This window comes from Mandrillus leucophaeus, unplaced genomic scaffold, assembly GCF_000951045.1.
Source record: "Mandrillus leucophaeus isolate KB7577 unplaced genomic scaffold, Mleu.le_1.0 Scaffold327, whole genome shotgun sequence".
Lineage (NCBI taxonomy): Eukaryota > Metazoa > Chordata > Mammalia > Primates > Cercopithecidae > Mandrillus > Mandrillus leucophaeus.
In genome coordinates this window covers 855320-875784 of record NW_012103443.1, presented here as the reverse complement: position 1 = coordinate 875784, position 20465 = coordinate 855320, and the positions used below count along the sequence as shown (strand labels likewise).

The following is a 20465-nucleotide window of genomic DNA, read 5'->3' as shown; positions in this document are numbered from 1 at the left end:
CTAGTAATAATTCTGTGAATACAGAATGGAAATGAAATGGAATGATCCCGTGATTTAATTCTGAGTGGAACAAGTGAAAACACCTTGCCCTGTGACTTGCATCCAAATAGAAAATGTAAGATCATCTAGTCCTCAACCTGGGCAAAGCACCACATGAAATAGATTCTAGGAGCCAGGCATGGTTACAAGTGCTCATAGCTCAAGCTCCTTGTGAGGCTGAAGCTGCACCACAGGGGGGGAATAAAAAATAAAGGAAGCTGCCATTGTGATCCTGGGATCCACAGTGTAAGGAAGACTCACAGTTACATGCTCACAGCCTCAAGTCAGAGAGCATGACTGCCTCATTTTCCAGCAGTGAGTTGCTGGTGGGGTCACTAAGCCTTCCCGGGCCACAGTTTCTTCCTTTGAAAACTGGGATAACAATCGTATCAGTGAGGAGAGGGGTCCCTATTCATTGGCTCATTTTGTTTCCATTAGAATAACAGCCCTGCCTCCTGTCCACTTTTTCCCTGTCCACGTGATCTTCCCGTTAGGATCACGAATGATTTGCTTGATCGATAAGCTTGAGAAACGGAGCAAAGTGTACGTGGCTCTGATCATTCTATATACTCTTTTTAGGATCTACCTGTTTGTTGGTTTACACACTCAAGCATGTGTGCAAACTGTGCTGTGAAAATTCAAGTGCTTATATTCAAATTCAAACTTAATTCATATTAAACATATTTTTCAAATGATGGAGGAAAAAAACCTGAATAAATGCCATTGTTATTTTATTTTGTCCTAATTCCTTGTGCTTTGTTTCACAGTTTACAAGAAAGACTGGATATAATTACTGATTTTCCAGTTAAACAAAAGGAGGTCCAATCAACAGAAGAACCTTTTGTCTTAATTTCTCAAATGTAAATTTAATTCAGGGTCAAGGGCAGAAAATAATCCTTTTATAATAATGAAGCCTTCCATTTGGAGTTTTCAAACAAAGAATGCCATCGTCTACTGGAGCCTGCAAATATTATGAAGCTGCTTTGATATGGATAAACATAATGTACTATTTGTTGGAAAATACAATAATGATTTAGTCAGAAGTAACATTTGGTCTTTGTTTTTCAAACAGCTGCATAACATTATCACCCCTGAAAGTTTACAAAATGTCTTTCTTAAATACAAATTTTCTTAGCAAGGCAACAAACCACAAGATATGGGAGGGTGAGGATTGGCAGGGTGAAAGACAAAAGAGAAACCAAGGTTATATCAATGGTAGCCTTTCCTAAGAAATGAGGGCCAGGAAATGGCTCCCAAAGGACCTTCTAAAGGTATTAACTCAATATCTAATGTGATGGCACCTAATATTCTATAAGTGGATACCAACTGGACCAATGAGTCCAGACCATACCTTTCAGGGCTCATTATGACAAAAATCTGTGTGTGTGTGTGTGTGTGTGTGTGTGTGTGTTATTAGCATAGATTTGTTTGTAATTATTAATAAGCGATTCCATTTTTGGTATTCCTTAAAAGCTACAGCAAGTTTTCCCATCTATTTCAAATTGTTAATAATTTCAACAAGTGGATGATATGTTTAAAATGGCCTCAGACCTCTGAGTCTACAAAAGTGAACCAAAAAAGGAGAAAAAAGTTAAATATCCCTGTCCTAAGGATTAATTCTAATCCTGAGGCCAGCAAGTAAGGTGTCATAAATAAACAAGTTGGGCTAAGGAAAATGTAATTATTAATTTCTAGAATTTCTTTGGAGTAAAGTGACATCCAGGAGAATTCTCAAATCAAAATTCTAGGGTTCCAAGAAGTTTTCAGATGACTCCAGATCAACAATGCTCAATTGAACTTTCTGTGATGGTAGAAGTGTCCCATATTACTGCTGTCCAATATGGTAGCCATTTGTGGCAACTGCGCAGTTGAAATGTGGCTAGTATGACTGAGGAATTGGACTTTTAATGTTTTACATTTTTAATTAATTTCAGTTTAAAGAGCCATGTGTGGTTGGTGTTCCCCTGTTGGACAATGAAGCCCTAGATTATTGCTAGTATGAAATGCCTGGGAAACAGATTACTTCTTGCAAAATCTTAGGGATTTATCTTTTTATTAAAATAAGACCAATGGGATTCCAAGGACCACCAATGAGGACAATTTTAACTGCTCCTATGCCTTCTGAAGTTCTAATACATGGGTCTGGAAAAAGAATGAAAATTACTTCTTATAAATAATAAGAGATAAAACATTTATGGCAGCAACTTGCTAAGCAAAGTGTATATTACTGAGTCATGACAAGAATCTTCAATCCTAGTGACTATGATTATCATCCCTATTTCATGGATGAAAGAAAGCTGAGACACAGAGGTATCACCTGGTTTGCAGGAGGTCTTATAAATCATAACTGATGGAACTGTTGTTTGAAGTAAATATAATGCTGTGCAATTATCTGCTCTGCTATCTTAAGCTTACCATGTACCACAGTGGATCCACTCTTCTTGGCTTACTAAGTTTCAATCTACTTTCCTTCTAAGCTGAACTAGAACTAACACTGGGATATAGACATGATAATCCTTTCACTTGCCTTCTTAGTTTTAGTATAATTGATAATCAAGAGGTGTAATTTTCTGGTTTTTTGCACAAACATCAGGATACTTACCTGCCAGGTCAAGTGGAAACTGCAGCATGCTCCAAGTCCATATAACAAGGATGGCATAGACTAGTGCAGGGCTATTCCTAGAATACAGACAAAATTTTAAATTTGTAATAAAAAGTATGATCACACGCAGAAGAGAAAAATCTTCTCAGCCCATGTTTTTAGTATATTCCTAATAAACCTCTTGTGGCCAAAATATCTTGGTGATTTAATATATCAAGGAAAAAAATCCTTACCTGATAATAATGGAATAATGAAGAAGTGAAAAGTAATCTGAGACTTAAAACCCAACATATGCATGAATTATGACAAAACCTTTGGTCCCATATTGCTGTCTTTAGTTTTATAAAATTATGGAAATATTATGGGAGAGAAATGATAGGGAGGAAAATATAGATATTGACATGGATATTCAAATGACTGATTTCAAGGAATGTCAGCAGGGGAATTAATAATTATTCTAAGAAACCAGGGATCTAATTGAAAAGACATTTCAAAAGAGCTAAATGATGCTTAAACACTAAAAGCTCAACATTGAAAGAAAATTGTCATTAGACAGGAAAAAGGTAAGGAGATAAATCCAATAAACAAAGATTTATACCAGATAGGAGGACGTAAGGCAAGTAATAAGCCTGTTTCATTCACCACTGTATCCTTAGTGCCTAGAACAGGGCTTGATGGATACAACATATATTTGTGGAAGGAATGGTTAAATGCACTAAAGAAGGGTCTATATTCAGACAAATATAGAAATGTCTTAGACCTAGGAAAATGGTCATGAAGGCTAAAATCAGAAAGAATAGAGGTTACAGAAATGCAAAGGATATTAAAAAGGGTCACATTTATTTTTAGCAAAGATAGAAAGGAAGTCATCAATTTGAGCTTGGTGGCATAATAATAGATTTTGTTTCCATCTTCTGTCAAAAGAGATTTTCAGATTGAAGAGGTCTGAAAAGCATTAAAGATGAGTAATTGAAACCAAAAGAAATGAGGTGATTGTAAGGGATATCTTTAAATGCTTCAAGTGTAGAGGCATTAAATGCAAAATTAAATCTCAAAACTCTGAGAGAATTTGTAAATGAGATTTCTAAACCATCATTATCTGTCTTGGCAGTTAATGGTGGAGACAAGGTTGATGATAAAAAAATAAAGTCTCAACTTTCAAAATGAAACAGAAATATGTCTAAAAGTACAAAAGGCACATTTACTATTAATCTCTGGTTAGATTATATAGATGATTCTTTGAAAGATTTCTGAGAGCCCTTTTAGAAGAAGACAGTTATTACGAAGCATCAGCACAGGTTCTCTGAGAAAAATTGCACTCAACTAAACTTAGTTCTTCCTTTGAAAAAAATATAGTTAGGATTACCAAGCAGGTAATGTTATGTAAATCGATGACAGACATTCAGATTAAAACAAGGCTTCTGAAAAAGTCTCCCATAGTGTTCTCATTAACAAAATTAACAAATATTCCAGGTGTGAATACTGTTAGGTAGATTCCTGTGTAAATGGCTCCCCACAGGGGGACTCTCCAATGGGTTGCTGAAGGCTGTGCTTTTGATTCTTTTCTACTTCACATTTTATCATGACTTGGTTGACATTGATGGAAGGCTTCTCATATGCACATATGGCATGGAGCGTGGATAGAAAACCAGTACCCTGGAAGACACAATCAGGATTCCAAAAGAGGTAACTAGATGACCTAGATTAGAATAGAATTGGAAAGAAGAGATAGCATTTCACAGCAGTAGCCATAAAACAGGGCTCAAAGATTTTCCCTTACTATTATCTAATTATGAGTCCACAGTATGACATGATTTATGATTTACCAAAATCAAATAAACTCATAGGTTGCTTCACAAGAAATATAAAGCCTAAAATTTTAAGTGGAAATGCCTTGGGAATGCAGACTATAACTTTTCTCTCTTTACACGGTCAATGTCTATACACAACAGATCTTCAATAAGTGCCTGAATTTTTAAATAATATTATGGACAGTTTCTGATTTCAGACATCCATGCCAGGCAGTTTTCTAAATGCTTAACTCTATGTTCATACTTAATTCTCATACCAGCTCAACAAAGTAGACACAATTGTTATCTTGTTATTTTATCAAGGAGGTAAAAGAGAGTTGAGGAAATGTGTCCAAAATAATGTAGTTATGAATGTTGAGAGCAGAAATCAAAACTAGACAGCTGATTTCAGCATTTACTCCTTTGATCATTACATTATATTATTTCCATGAATGAAATGGAAACTTTTAGCTCTGCTCTATTCTACAATGTTCAGAACATACCTGAAATATTATGTGTGGTGTTTAATGTATTAGAAGAAACATTTATAAAGTTTCTTGTACCAAAGGGGAAGTACCAGAATGGTAAAGAATTCAGAGTCATGATCTATGTGAGATAGTTCAAGAAACTGAAAACTAGAGAAAATTCCTTAGAAGTTTTATTTCCTATGTTTAAGGACTATAATGTGGAAAAGGAATGAAACATTTCTTTTGACTTGAGATGGCCAATTCAGGCTCAAAGGATTTCAGTTGCAACTGTGAGAATTCAAATTTCATTCTAACAGAGGAAAGTAGTTTCTAATAATATTACCTCAAAATAGAACAAGTTGCCACTTGGGGTTAGTATTTCTTCTATTAGTGTAATTTTTCAACAGAGCTTGCAGAAAAAGTTGTTGAGGATATTTTGGCGAGGTTTTTTCAACAGATGCAAACGAAATTTTTCACAACATCTTTTGAAGTTTCATCTAATCCCAAACTTCAATAATTCTTCCAAAAACTATGTGCAATTTGCCTGCAAGGCAGTAGAAAGCAGTGGCAAAGCAGGGGGCTGTGGTGCCAAGTGACCAGAGTTCTAACACCAACTCCAACTCTCATTAAAGAAATAGGATGTGAGACTCTAATTCCAGATTGATCAGTTACTAGTTATATGAATATGAGTAACTAGTTTAACATCTGTATGCTTTAGTTTACCCATTTACATTATGAGGAAGACAATAATAATAATTGGATTATATAATAATTTTATTCAGTATATTATTTAAGCATGTTAAACATATAAAGCTCTTAGAACAGCATGTGACACAAGCTATTATGGTAGATCACTACAAATTAGTTATTTTTGGTTTCATGTTATCTTGAGACTTTATTTGCCTCTCCTGACATGTTTTTGCTTATAAAATGGTGATAATAAGAATATTTACATCATAGTGTGAAGGTAAATGCAAAATAACTTACTGAATTAAAGCATTTAAGACTTCTTAGCACACAACAAGTGATAAATAAACATTACATAATTGTAGCAGTAGTAATTTTACTAGTATGTCAGTATGCTTCTTAAAATCTTTGTATATTATTCATCATCCTACAAAATAGGGACAAATGATATACTAACCCTAGCCCTACATAAATTCAACTTTAACCATGCAATAATGAATGCACATTTTTGCATAGGTATATATTATCTATGCACACACAAAATATGGAAGAATGTGGGTGTTGAAAAACATACTAGTAAAATTATCAAACACAATTTTGGAAAAGTAGGTCAGAAAATTTTTAAAGCAGGCAAATATGAATTATTAGATCAGACAGTAAAAATTCTCAGGAAGGTTAAATGTTAGAATGTAAATAAATCATGGAGATTAATGGCAAACACTCAAGATCTGCAAAGGAATTTTGGGTGGATTTATTCACCACTGTCCCATGTGTATAATCTGCCTTCACAAATGTCAACTGAGAAGCACGTAAGGAGACAATGAACTTGATTCAGAGAGAGACAAAAAAACTTGGGAAGTTTAATTATTAACATTAGTATCACTTTTCTATTTGAAAAACTAGTAAGATAAAAGACTGGCATTTGGTGTGTCAGCACACCCAATCTGGTGGTTAAAAATAAAAATAAAAAGTCATATTTTGCCAATTTGCTTAGCTATTTCTTTTTCTAAAAAAAATTTTATTATACTTTAAGTTCTAGGGTACATGTGCACAATGTGCAGGTTAGTTACATATGCATACATGTGCCACGTTGGTGTGCTGCACCCATTAACTCATCATTTACATTAGGTATATCTCCTAATGCTATCCCTCCTCCCTCCCCCCACCCCATGACAGGCCCCAGTGTATGATGTTCTCCTTCCTGTGTCCAAGTGTTCTCATTGTTCAATTCCCACCTATGAGTGAGAACATGCGGTGTTTGGTTTTCTGTTCTTGCAATAGTTTGCTGAGAATGATGGTTTCCAGCTGACTGTAAACTAGTTCAACCATTGTGGAAGACAGTGTGGCAATTCCTCAAGGATCTAGAACTAGAAATACCATTTGACCCAGCCATCCCATTACTGGAGATATACCCAAAGGATTATAAATCATGCTGCTATAAAGACACGTGCACATGTATGTTTATTGCAGCACTATTCACAATAGCAAAGACTTGGAACCAACCCAAATGTCCATCAATGACAGACTGGATGAAGAAAATGTGGCACATATACACCATGGAATACTATGCAGCCATAAAAAAGGATGAGTTCATGTCCTTTGCAGGGGCTATTTCTTTTTGGAAGTGTAAATATTCCTGTAGAAAAGAGACAATCAGCAGATAGAATTCATCTAGTTTTTTTTTTTTTTTAAAGAAAATGACAGATACAATCAGAAAAGGAAAAAATGATAGAAAGGAAGGAAAAAATGAAGTATTAACCTATCCTAGAAGAAATATTTCACCATTTCTTCCAGGTGAAAGACAGATTAGCCTCAACTCTGCGAAATAAAAGTAAAACACAATGTAAACATAAGAAGAGTCTCCTTTGTATGGTCAAGTATTCACAGGGAAATGTTAGTAATGCTGTGAGAATAGAATTCTTTTTAATACATGATTTATTAATGTGTTGGGGGGGAAAAAAAGACTGCACAAAGTGATCTCCAAAGGTGTAAATGGCCAGGGAACTCTCCGTGGCAATGATGTTGAAATTCTGACTTGTGAAAATGTTGGAAGGTGGCTGTAGTGAAATGAAAAGGTCAGCAAATAATTTCCCCAACAAACATGTATAATATTAAAAAATTGTCAAAAAACAACCATCAGGGCTCTGAAAATCAACCAAAGTCAAACAACAAATTAAGTAACATTTATTCATGAAAAGTTGACCAAGCTTCAGGTAAGAACAGTGAGAATCTGAAGGATTCTTACCCACAGATACTCATTCCCCTATCCCCAGCTTGGCTAATTTTTTTTTTTTTAACTGTACTGAATGAAGTTAAACAGATGAGGAAGAATTTATTCAAGACTATTGAAATACAAGAGAAAGATTAAACTCAACTCTGCTAAAACAAAAAGTAGGAGAGTTTTCAAGAACTGGGGTGACCTACTGGAAAAGTACTGGAGAGTGTTAGGATGGAGGTTGGTCAATTTGATTAGGCCACTTGTGTTTGGTAATTGGCACTTTTCAAAGTTAGGATCCTACACTCTCACAGAGGCTGGGAGATAGGGGCTCCATCTTTCTTTAAGACTGCATTTTAAATAGATGGCTCCCAGGTCCTTGAGAAAGATATTGTTGGTTTGCAAACCGGCAAGAGGCTGGGAAATTTACATTTCAAAGAGGCAGAAACAGAATTTATGATATCAAGTTTCTTAACGTAAATGCTGTATGAAAAGATAAATTAGGGACTTATAATCAGAAAAAAAGAATCTAAGTTAATTCAAGTTGTGGGAATGCTAACACCATATTGACCAGTTAAAGTGGTAATTTTACCAGTGACGGCTTTGGAGTGGAGTATGAAATCTCACACTCAGTGGTGTGGTCAATAGAAGTAACAAATTTGATTGGAAATATTTTAAAAATATGTAGCGTGTTACTTTGAGACTGCAATCCCATTTGGAGTGTAATGAACTAACTTTAAATTTAATAGAGAGATTCTTAAAATGAGAGCTATAGAAGGGCTAGATGAGTACTCCTGTAGGCCTGGCTGACTGAAAAACTGCAGGCGTGTTCAGGGGAGGCCAAAGAGGGCCCAGTGGGCATCAAAAGCTGAGGCAGACATGAAAACATCTTGAACTGTAAATGTGCTATCTGCTCCATGCACAGATCATCAAAGAATGGAAGTCATAAGGGCTCACAGTATTTGATTCCAATCTGCCCAAGTTATTGACTGACCAAAAACGTAGCTATAGGTGTGACCACTGAGATGTCGAACTAAAAATAAAACTAGGTATTTTTTAAAAATCTGAGACATCAGTGACTACAATCCAAGGAGAGATACATTCCTCCAATTAAGAAAACAGATGCAACAAAATGAGAAGCCTCAGCTGGTGGCAGTGGTGGGGAGCCTGAAGATAACATATTGTTAGAATATATTATCCAAAATGCCCAGTTCTCAACAAAGGAAGTATGTGATAAATAAAAGAAAAAAATCCAGAAACATCTAACTTACAATTAAGAGGGAAAACACAACAGTAGAAACTGTCTGTACTGAGGTCCAGACATTGGAGTTAGCAGAAAAATATTTCAAAGCAACTATTATAAATATGTTCAAAGAATGAAAGAAAACTAAGTTTGATTGGTTAAAGAAAAGTCTCATGGCAATGACTCAACAAGTGAGTAAATAAAGATACAGAAACTATGAAAATGATTAAATAGAAACTCTAGAATTGAAAATATGCAAACTAAAGTGAAAATTTCAATAACCTCTACAATTGGACTCTACATCTGGATTTGAGATGGCAGAAAAAAAGAATCAGTGACCTAGAAGATAGATCAATAAAAATTATCTAATCTGAAAGACACAGAGTGAAAAAAGATTGAAGAAAAAACAGCAGAGCTTCAGAGACCTGTGGAACACAGTCAGTCATATATATTTTTAATAGGAAACCCAGAAGAAGAAAGATATAAAAGAGAGGAGAAAATATTTAGAGAAATAGTGGCTGAAAATCTTGAGGAAAAACATAATTACAGGTATAAGAAGATCAATAAAGCCCTAGAATAAGTAGAAGCAAATATCCACACTTAGACATATCTCAAACTATAAAAAGCGAAAGAGGAAAAGAAAACATCAAGAGAAAATTGAGTCATGATGTACAGAGTAACAACAAGTAAGTACAGTTGACCTTCGAGCAAAGTGGGGGTTAGTTAGGAGAACTGACCTCCCCACACACAGTTGAAAATCTGTGTATAATTTTGACTTTTCCAAAACTTAACTACTAATAGCATACTGCTGACTGGAAGTAATATCAATAACATAAACAGTCAATTAACACATATTTTATATGTTACATGTATTACACACTATATTTTTATAATAAAGTAAGCTACAGAAAAGAAAATGTTATTTAGAAAATCATAAGGAAGAGGAAATGTATTTACTATTCATTAGTAGAACTGAAACATCATAAAGCTCTGCATCCTCATTATCTTCACATTGAGTTGGCTGAGAAGGAGGAAGAAGAAGAGAGGCTGGCTGGTCTGGCTATCTCTGGGGTGGAAGAGGTGGAGGAGGTGGAGGAGGTGGAGGAGGTGAAAGGAGAGGCCAGAGAGGCAGGCACACCCAATGTAAGTTTTATTTTTTAAAAATCTGCATATAAATTGACCCACACAGTTCATACTCATGTTGTTTGAAGGTCAACTATAATGGCTAACACTGATCAGAAACAATGAAGGCCAGTAGACAGTGAAATTATATATATGTGTATATATGTAAAATGGTGGATCTTTGTTTTTACTTATTATATGGTTTTGTTGATCTTCTTACACCCGTAAACTATGTTTTTCCTCAAATTATATATATATGAAAACCCTGTCAACCAATAATTCTTTATATAGCAAAACTATCCTTTAAACATGAAGGCAAAATAAGAACATTTTCAGATTAAAAAAAAAAACTTGGAGTATTTTTTACTACAGATTTGCCTTAGGAGAAACACTAAATAAAGTCTTTCAGGTTGAAAGGAAATTACACCACATAGTAACTGAAATACACATGGAGAAATGAAGTGCATGAAAATGATAAATGTATGGGAAATTAAAAGTAACATATAAATATACAGTTATAGAGACATTTTCTAATATCTTTTTAAAACATTAAAAGATTATATAGAACACTAATTATAACACTGGATTATTCGATTTATAACATACAAAGATATAATATATTTATAAAAACAATACCAAAAAGGAAGAGGAGGAAACAGAGTTATCAGTAATGGAGCAAGTGGGGCAACAGTGCTATGACCAAATGGAGCCATATTGTTAGGCTTTATCAGAATTAAGTTAATTTTACCCTATAATAGAGTGTAAAATTTTTAAATGTATATTTTAATCCCTAGAGCATCTACTAATAAAATAATTCAAAAAATGTATACAGAAATTAACATCATTGACTTAAAAATGCTCGTATAACCACCCCCACCAGAAAAACAAAACAGTAAAGGAGTAACACAGAAATAAAAAGGATGTGAGACATAGAAGAAAAACAAATAGTAAAATGGCAGCTATAAATCTAATCATATCGATAATTACATTAAATATTAATGGTCTAAACACAGTGTACCAGCTTCAATAGTGTCCCTTAAAATTCCATGTCTACCCGAGTCTCAGACTGTGACCTTGTTTAGAAATAGGGTCTTTGCAGACGTAATCAAGTTAAGATGAGGTCATATGGATTAGGGTAGGCCCTAATCCAATGACTAGTGTCTTTATAAAAAAAGGAAAATTTGGAGACACAGACAGACACACTGGGGTGAATGCCATGTGAAGAAAGAGGGAGAAATTGGAGTGATATATCAACAAACAACAGGACACCAAGAGTTGCTAGCAGCCACCGGAAACTAGGAGAGAAACATGAAGCAGATTCTTCTTCAGAGCCTCCAATAGGAACCAGCACCTTGATTTTGGATTCCTAGCATCTGGAACTGTGAGAGAAGAAATTTCTGTTGTTTTAAGCCACCATATTTGTGGTATTTTACTATAATAGCCCTAGTAAACTAATGTAAACTTAAATCAAAAGACAAAAACTGTACTCAACTGGGGAGGAAAATGCAGGATCCAACTGTAAGCTGTTTATAAGGGACAGAATGTAGATACATATATACATATAATTTGAAAGTAAAAGAATAAGAAAAGATATCCCTATGCCAACATAAGAAAGCTGGAGTGCCTATATTTGTAGGAGACAAAATTGACTTTCAGAAAAGAAATATTACTAAAGAAAAACTGATCATTCATGACAAAATGTTACTACATTGGAAAGATATTAACAATTCAATTTTGCACACCTACATACACAGCCCCAAAATATATTAAGCAAAAACTGACAGTATTTGAAAGAGAAACAGACATTCCAACAATTAGAATGAAAGATTTCAGTGTTCTACTTTCAGGAATCAATAGAACAACTAGACACAAAATCAGTAAGGATGCAGAAGACTTGAACAACGCTATCAACCAAGGTGATGTAACTAACATTTTATAGAACACTCCACCCAACACCAAGTAAAGACACATTCTTCTCAAGTACACATGGATCTCCAGATAGGCCATATAATAGACCATAAAGTAAGTCTCCATAAATTTAAAAATACTGAAACAATTTAAACTAGATCCTCAGATGAAAGTAGAATTAAAGCAGAAAACAACAACAACAACAAAAAGTCTAAGGGATCCCCATATATTTAGAAGTTAAACAGCCAACTTCTAAACAACCCATATAAAAAGAATGCCAGAATAAATTGGAAAATATTTTGAACTGCACTAAGCAACAAAAAAAGACATATCAAATTTATGGGGAGCTGGCAAAGCAGTGCTTACAGGAAAATTCATACTTTAAATGTCTATAGTAGAAAAGATTAAAGGTCTCAAATATAGTAGAAAATATGAAAGGTCAGTAATCAAAGTTTCCATCTGAAGAAATTAGAAAAAAAAAGAAGAGCAAATTAAATCCAAAGCAAGCATAAGGAAGGAAAAATTAAACATCAGAACAGAAACCCATGAGGTGGAAAACAGAATAATAATAGAGAAAATCAATAAAACCAAAGGCTGGTTATGTTTAAATATCAACAAAATCAATAAACCTGATCAAACCAAAAAAGTAAACATCAGCCCCTCCCCTCACCCCCTAAAAAAGTAAGAGAGAAGGCAGAAATTGCTAAACTCAAGAATGAAAAAGGAGGGTACCGCAACTCAGTCCACAGAAATTAACACATATATAGTAGATATTATGGACAATCTTATGACAAAAATCTACAACTTAGACAAAATAGAAAAATTCCTAGAAAGGAAAATGTAACCAAAACTGATTTAAGAGGAAATAGAATATCTAAATAGACCTATATAAAGTAATGATATTAAATTTATAATTTAAAAAATCTTCCCACAAAATAACCTTGGTCCAGGTGGCTCCCTAGGTGAATTCTATAAAATATTTAAAGAAGAAATAAGACCAAACCTATGTAATATCTTTCAGAAAATAAAGAAGGAATACTTCTTGAGGTATTTGATGAAGTCAGCATTACCAAAGACAGAAAAAGATATCATTAGAAAAGAATACTATAGATCAATATGACTCATAAGCAAATGTTAGCAAACTGAATCCAATAACATGTAAAAAGTATTACAGACTGGGCACAGTGGCTCACACCTATAATCCTAGCACTTTGAGAGGCTTAGGCGGGGGTACTGAGACCAGGCGTTCAAAAGCAGACTGGGAAACATACGGAGATCCTATCTCTACAAAACATAAAATAAATTAGCCAGGTGTGGCATGTGCCTGTGGTCCCAGCTACTTGGGAGGCTGAGCTAGGAAGATCACTTGAGCCCAGGAGGTCAATGCAGTGGTGACCACACTGGGTGGTACCTGGGCCTGGGCTAAAGGGCAAGACCCTGTATCAAAAGAGAAAAAATGTCAAAGTTGGTTTAACATCTGAAAATTAATTAGTGTAATATATTGTTTTAATAGAATAAAAGACAACCAACACTTAATTATCTTAATAAAAGCAGGAAAAGTATTTAACAAAATTTAACACACACCAAAAAATAATTCCTAATAATCTAGAAATAAAAGGAAATTTCTTCAAACTGGTAAAGGGCATCTATACAAAACCCACAACTAATATCATCTTTAATATAGCAAGACAGAATGCTTATCTTTTGAGATTGAAATGTCTACTCTTACTACTTCTATTTGACATTGAAAGAAGTTTTTCTTAGTGCAATAAGGCAAGAAAAATAAATTAAAGGCATACGGATTAGAAAGAATCAAAACAGTCTGTTCACAAGCAGCATGATCTTGTAAGGAGAAAACTTAAGGGATAAAACTAATTAGCAAGTTGAGCATGGCTGTGGTAGTAGATCATCATATAAAGTAAACTGTGTTTCTATTATAGCAATGAAAAATGTGAAAATAAAATTAAAAAAATAATTCCACTAGTAAGAGCATCAAAAAGAATAAAAACTTAGGAAATAGTTAAGAAAAGCAATACAAGCCTTGCACACTGAAAATTACAAAACATTGCTGAGAGAAATTAAGGAATATCTAAACAAAGGATGAGATATTTTGTGTTCACAGATTGGAAAATTTAATATTGTTAAGATGACAATTCTTCCCAAATTGATCTTTAGATTCAATTCATTCTCTACCAAGAGCATAGTAAGTTTTTTTTTAATTTTTTTACCCTTTCTACAACTTGAAAGGAGAATTTTAACAATTATATAAAAATGTAAAGCACCTACAACAGCTAAAACAAATTTTAAAAGAACAATTCTGGAAGACTTACAATATTCAATTTCAAAACTCACTATAGCTATATAATCATGATAGTGTGGTATTGGTATAATGACAAATATATAAAACAATGGAACACAACAGAAAGTCCAGAGAAAAAGCTTTACATCTGTGATCCATTGATTTTTTGACAACGATGCTAAGGCAATATAATAAAGAAAGAATCCTTTCAACAAATGGTACTGGGAAAATTAGTCCCAGCTGGAATGGGGCAGTGCCAAAAATAAAAAATAAACTTGGAACCTTACCTCCCACTGTACACAAAAATTATGTAAAAACAGATAATAGAAACAAATGTAAGAACTAAAACATTCCATAAGTGTACGAGTCCATTTTCATGCTGCTGATAAAGACATACCCGGCACTGGGTAATTTGTACAGGAAAAAGAGTTTAATGGACTTACAGTTCCACATGACTGGGGAGCCCTCACAGTCATGGGGGAAGGCAAGAAGGAGCAAGTCACATCTTAGTGGCTGACAGCAGGCAAAGAGAGCTTGTGCAGGGAAACTCCCACTTTTAAACCATCAGATCTTGTGAGACTCATTTACTATCACAAGAACAGTGCAGGAAAGACCTGTTTCCATAATTCAATCACCTCCCACCGGGTTCCTCCCATGACACCTGGGAATTGTGGGAGTTACAATTCAAGATGAGATTTGGGTGGGGACACAGCCAAACCATATCAATAAGAAAACAAAAGAAATTATATTTCTCATTTAGGGTTGGGAAAATAGTTCCTAGATATGACACCAAAAATGTGAAAGAAAATATTGATAGATTTGAACTTCTTTAAAATTTTAAAAATGTGTTTTTCAAAAGATAACATTAAAAAATTTAAAGACAAGCTGAACACAGGGAAGAAATATTTATATTTAGACATTTGATAAAGGACTTGTATCAAGGATATATAAAGAATTTTTACAACTCAATAATAAAAAGGCAATCCAATAAAAAATGAAGAAAAATATACAGACACATCACCAAAGAAGAGGTATGAATAGCTAATATTCCAATGAAAAGATGCTCAGCAACATTAGTTGTTAAAGAACTGCAAATTAATGTCCTGGTGAGATACCACTCTACATCCATCAGAAGGGTATAATAAAAAAGACTGGGGGGAAAACAATTGTTGATAAGGATGTAGAGAAAATGGAATCCTCATACATTGCGGGTGGGAATATAAATTAATACAGCCACTTTAGAAACATCTCAGCAGATTATTAAAAAATTAAAGCTATACTTAGCATATAACCAGCCATTCCACTCTTAGGTGTCTACCAAAGAGAAATGAAAACATAGCCAGGCAAAAGACTGTCAGTGAATCCTCTTTGCAACATCATTCTTAGTATCAAAAAGCTGGAAGTTATCCACATGTACATCTACTACTGAATGAATAAACAAAATGTGGCATATGCGTTTAATGGAACACTAGCAACTAAAGAGGAGCTAAACATGAAACAACATGGATAAATCCCAGAAACATTATGTTACATAAAAAAGTCACACATAAAAGAGTACACATTTTATAATTCAATTTCCATGAAATTTCTAAGAAAGAGAAATCCACAGAGACATAAAGTATATCAGTGGTTGCCTGTTAAGAGTGAAGATTGACTGCAAACAGCCACAGGAATCTTTTGGGAGTGATGGGAATGTTCTAAACCTGGATTGTGGTTATGGATAAACAAATCTATAATTACTAAAGATCATTAAACCCTAGAATTACAGTTGAAATTTGTATTATTTAAAGCATAACTTCATAAAGCTGTTAAGAAAAAAATGCAGTCAGAAGCTTTACAAATCTATGTAAATGCATAAAACTTAGGTAGATGAACTTTAATGTGAGCCAAAGGAAGGAAATTTATTTAATAAAAAATAGAATTTGACATATTAGCTAGAAAATGGGGAAGAGATTTAGACATTTTTGTGATGTAGATATCATTGTAGGCTTTCTCCTAAATCTATCAGCCCAAAGTATGGATTAAAACATTAGAAAAAGTGAAATGTCATAATAATAGGCAATGCTGAGTAGACTACAATGAAGTGATCCCTTCTTCTATTAGATATACATATCTTTTACTTATGTATTAAGATTATTCTTCATGATTATCCTCTTGAGCCTAAAAGGGAAAGCTTATGTCCCAGTGGGAAAGGATTAAGGGTCTTCTTCCTTGAAAAGATAGATATTTGCAGTGTCAATTCTTGCAGTATAGGTGAGAACCAAAACAAGAAATCAGAACATGGAAGCTAATTTCTAGGAGAGAGAAAAATTTTATATTCTTCTTGGGCTTTCACTTTGGGAGGGTTTTTGGGAGAGTGGATATTTGAGTAATAGAGGCACATAGGACTTGAATGGGAATTACAGAAGGCTACCGTCACAATGTGGTAATATTAAAAATGAAAATGACTTCAAACTGAGACAATGAAAATTGAAAACAAATTTTAAAAACTGTAACCATTAAAAACTATGACATAATTTATTGGGCTCCATTAAACATCAGCTTTCCTAGGATATGATACAAGTTTAAAATGATAAAAATATATATTTATGAAGCATTCAGAGTAATTTGTAGGTGATAGAAGAAATTGGGGGTATTTATGGTGTCTTGAAACATCAAGTACTCCTAAATTCTTGCTGAATTGAAATAGTCTTAATTGAGATAGGCCTGTGTGTCCTTCTACTAATACTTGCTCACAATTTGTTCCCCAATCTCTGCCTAGCTCAGTGCTTGACACATTAGATAACAAATCAGTACTGGGTGAGCGAAAAAATCCCTTATGGTTTTCAAGATTTGTGGGGTTTTTTTGTTGTTGTTTATTTGGGTTTTTTGTTTGGTTTGCTGGGCAAATCTACTTTTATTCACAAAATTATTTAATATTCAACCTTTATTGGAAAACACAGATCTATAAATTGCTCCTTGGTGTCACTTCTGGATGGGACTACCAACAGTCCATTAAGATAACCGAGTTAGGCATTTCTTATAATTTTATGACTGGCCCCACAAAACATATCCCTCCTTACTACCTCTTTTACTACCCTATGTTTTCTCCCATCTCCCTAAATGTTTTGCATGTACATGTTTATTTCTACATAGGTGGAGTTAATTATGTTTGTTTTGTGATGTCCCTGTCACTTTTATATGCTCTGTCATGATTTCTTGAAGTTTTTCTTGTAACAACATTGTATTTTATTTGAAAATACATTTTACAATGTAAAGCATTGACCATACGTAAGACATTAAAACTACAGAACTAAAATCAACACTATGACGATAATGAATCAATTTAGATTGGATTTTTAAAAAAAATATGTCAACTTAATAAGTTATGAGAAAAATTAGTATAAATGAAACAGGAAATTATCTTGTAAAGGTAGCTCATGGTTATAAATATAATTTGTGCTATAATTGGGATATTAAATTTACTTGGTAAGTTAGTGTATTTTGTTGAGCTTTATGTTTTGTTGTTTGAGAAGCACAGCATAAAGTAAACTGTAGCATTAAAAGCCAGCCTCATTCCAATTTATTTTTATGGCATAGTGCAAAACAACCCAAGCTTAAAGTATATTCAGGCATTGAGACTTAAATCCCTAATGGTAAGGAAGTCGTTCCGTAAACAGATGTGATCATGGATTCTGAGTTTATTTGCTTGTGGCAAAAATAAAAGTACCAACTCAATAAGTTTTAATTTATAGGCCTCTATACCAGAAAGCCTTTGGGCACTTTGAACAAAACTGACTAAAAATAAAATTTAGTAAAATAAAACCTCTGCCCCATTCTCCATTTACACCAGGGAATGCAAATCCCCAAATGAATAGGAAGAGACGTCTCCATGTCTTCTCTCAGTGCTCTCTTATACTGTAGCTGTGCTGTGTTCTAGGAGAGGCTTTTATGATTGGCTATGCTTCTCACACTTAGGAGTGGAAAAGAGGGGTTAGGGATGGTCATTCCACTTTAGGTTTTCAGAGAACCATGACTCTATCTAACCTATAGTCATGAAAACATGCAGAGCCTTTCTGTTCTCGCCCACAGAGAATATTATGTGTCTCTTTCTCTAGCAGAAATCTCCTTTATGTATTTGTCAAAAAGCATAAAGACTGTGCTGGTTTCTAATATGCAAAGAGCAGCAAATTCTCTGATCCTAACATTGCATATAAAATATACTAAAAATTCGAATTCATGTGATATACAAGTCATAGAACCAAGAGACAGGTGCATGGTCTTGACCCTGAAAACAAGGTGTTTTTGTTGCAAGGAATGCTCACCTCACATTTTGTTCTTCTAGGGTCTCACTTGTGAATTCCAGTATGTCAGCCGCTGTCCCCACAAACATAAGAAGAAGTTGAGAGAGTTGATCTCGAGTGATCCCGACTCCAATGGGTAAAAGCCATCTTCCAATTATTAGCATTAACAGGAATGTTTGATGGAGTCCCAATGTCCATACTTTCTCACAAACTGTAGGTAAGTTATTCACAAATACTTTGGCCTGTTTAACAGAAATGTCATACAGAGAGAAGGATTATGAGCCACCACCTGAGAAAGAAATATTTTCTTCACCATGATTTCAATCAAGAGTTTGCTTTTGTAGACAGTCATTTTCAGGAGTTATTCTTTACTTGCTAAAGAAAGTAAAATGCCTTTCAGCTGAACACTCTGGAAAAAATAAAGAGCTACTGTGGTCCTTAAGATGGGGGTGCCTATAACTAGCAAGTAATTTAAGCCTTAAACTTAAAAGTGGGATTGTACCATATGGTATTTAAAGAACCAATTTTACAATGTTTTAAAGATCATGTCTCATTTTATTACACTGTGTAACAAAAAATAACACATAGCAAAGTTTTATAAAATCCATATTAATAGCACAAAAACTTCCTATATTTTTAATAGATTTTAAAATCTGAATTTACTAATCTTGAAATATTTTTAGCATTGTACAAATCTTCCCTTTTTTTTGCTTTAAAACTCTATTATAGCTAAACATAAAAATGTAATAATGTTTATCAATTACCTAAATGTAAAGAAAGAGAATAACTATAAAATTATTTTTACTCTGAGTACATAACATATTATTCAATAATCCATAAGCCAAAGCAAATTTTACTCTGCCATTATTCTTAGACCTAGAAAAATTTACATCCCACCAATGTATTCTGGATGACAACTCTTGCCCAATTACCTTCTAAATAAGTCTCAAAGTGTACTATTGCCCCTACAAGGACTTAGGTCTCCAGTGGATAATTATTCCAACGTGCAAAATTCATTTATCCCTCTCCATCACTTGCTGATATCAAATGCACAAGGGAGGATAAAAGACGAAGCATAATGCTATCCTGATTGAAGCCAGACATGAAAATGAATAATCTTCCATTTGTACTCTTTCTTATATCACTACTATGAAACTTTACATACATCATATTTAATTTATACAGAAAGCATACTAGTAAATATTACTAATTTTGATTGTCAGATGAAAAACTGAGAGAGAACCTAAGTGATCTGTCCAGACTGATGTAAATAAATTGTGATTGGAGCTTGAATTAGAACCCAAGGTTCATTCCACTAAACCTCACAGAACTAATAGTGCATCTCATTATTGAAAATACGTTTCAGTGATAGGAGCCTTTTCCTTTTTAAACAGGTCATGGTCAGTTTGCCACATAACAGCCTTATAAAGAAAAAGAAAGGGATTCTGTTTTGGCCAGAAATCTTCTCTATTTTATTAATAAACAGCTACAAAATACATATGGTGGAGTCCCTAGCTAATTCAATAAGACAAGAAAATAAAATAAAACGTATAGGGAAGAAATAAAATAAAAGAAATAAAACTGTCTCTGTTCACAGTTGACATAATTGTTTAGGTAGAAAATCCCAAAGAACTGGCAAAAAAAAAAAAAAAAAAAAAAAAATAAGTGATTATATTAGGATTTCTGAATATAAGATTAATATAGAAAAGTCAATTTCTTTCCTATATACCAGCAAAGAATAAGTGAAATTTGAAATTAAAAACAAAATGCCATTTTTATTGGCATCCACAACAATGTCATGTAGGTTTAT

General features: G+C 33.8%; 1 protein-coding gene across 1 annotated transcript in view; it reads right to left on the bottom strand.

The window, feature by feature from the left end:
• Window positions 1-20465, bottom strand: part of TMEM26 (transmembrane protein 26) — a 47954-nt gene that overhangs the window by 4203 nt on the left and 23286 nt on the right. The window contains exons 4-5 of the mRNA XM_011988314.1: window positions 18677-18897; window positions 2642-2718 (exon numbers count right to left, since the gene is read on the bottom strand). Coding sequence (XP_011843704.1) covers window positions 2642-2718; window positions 18677-18897 — 298 coding nt within the window. The remainder of the gene's footprint in view (window positions 1-2641; window positions 2719-18676; window positions 18898-20465) is intronic.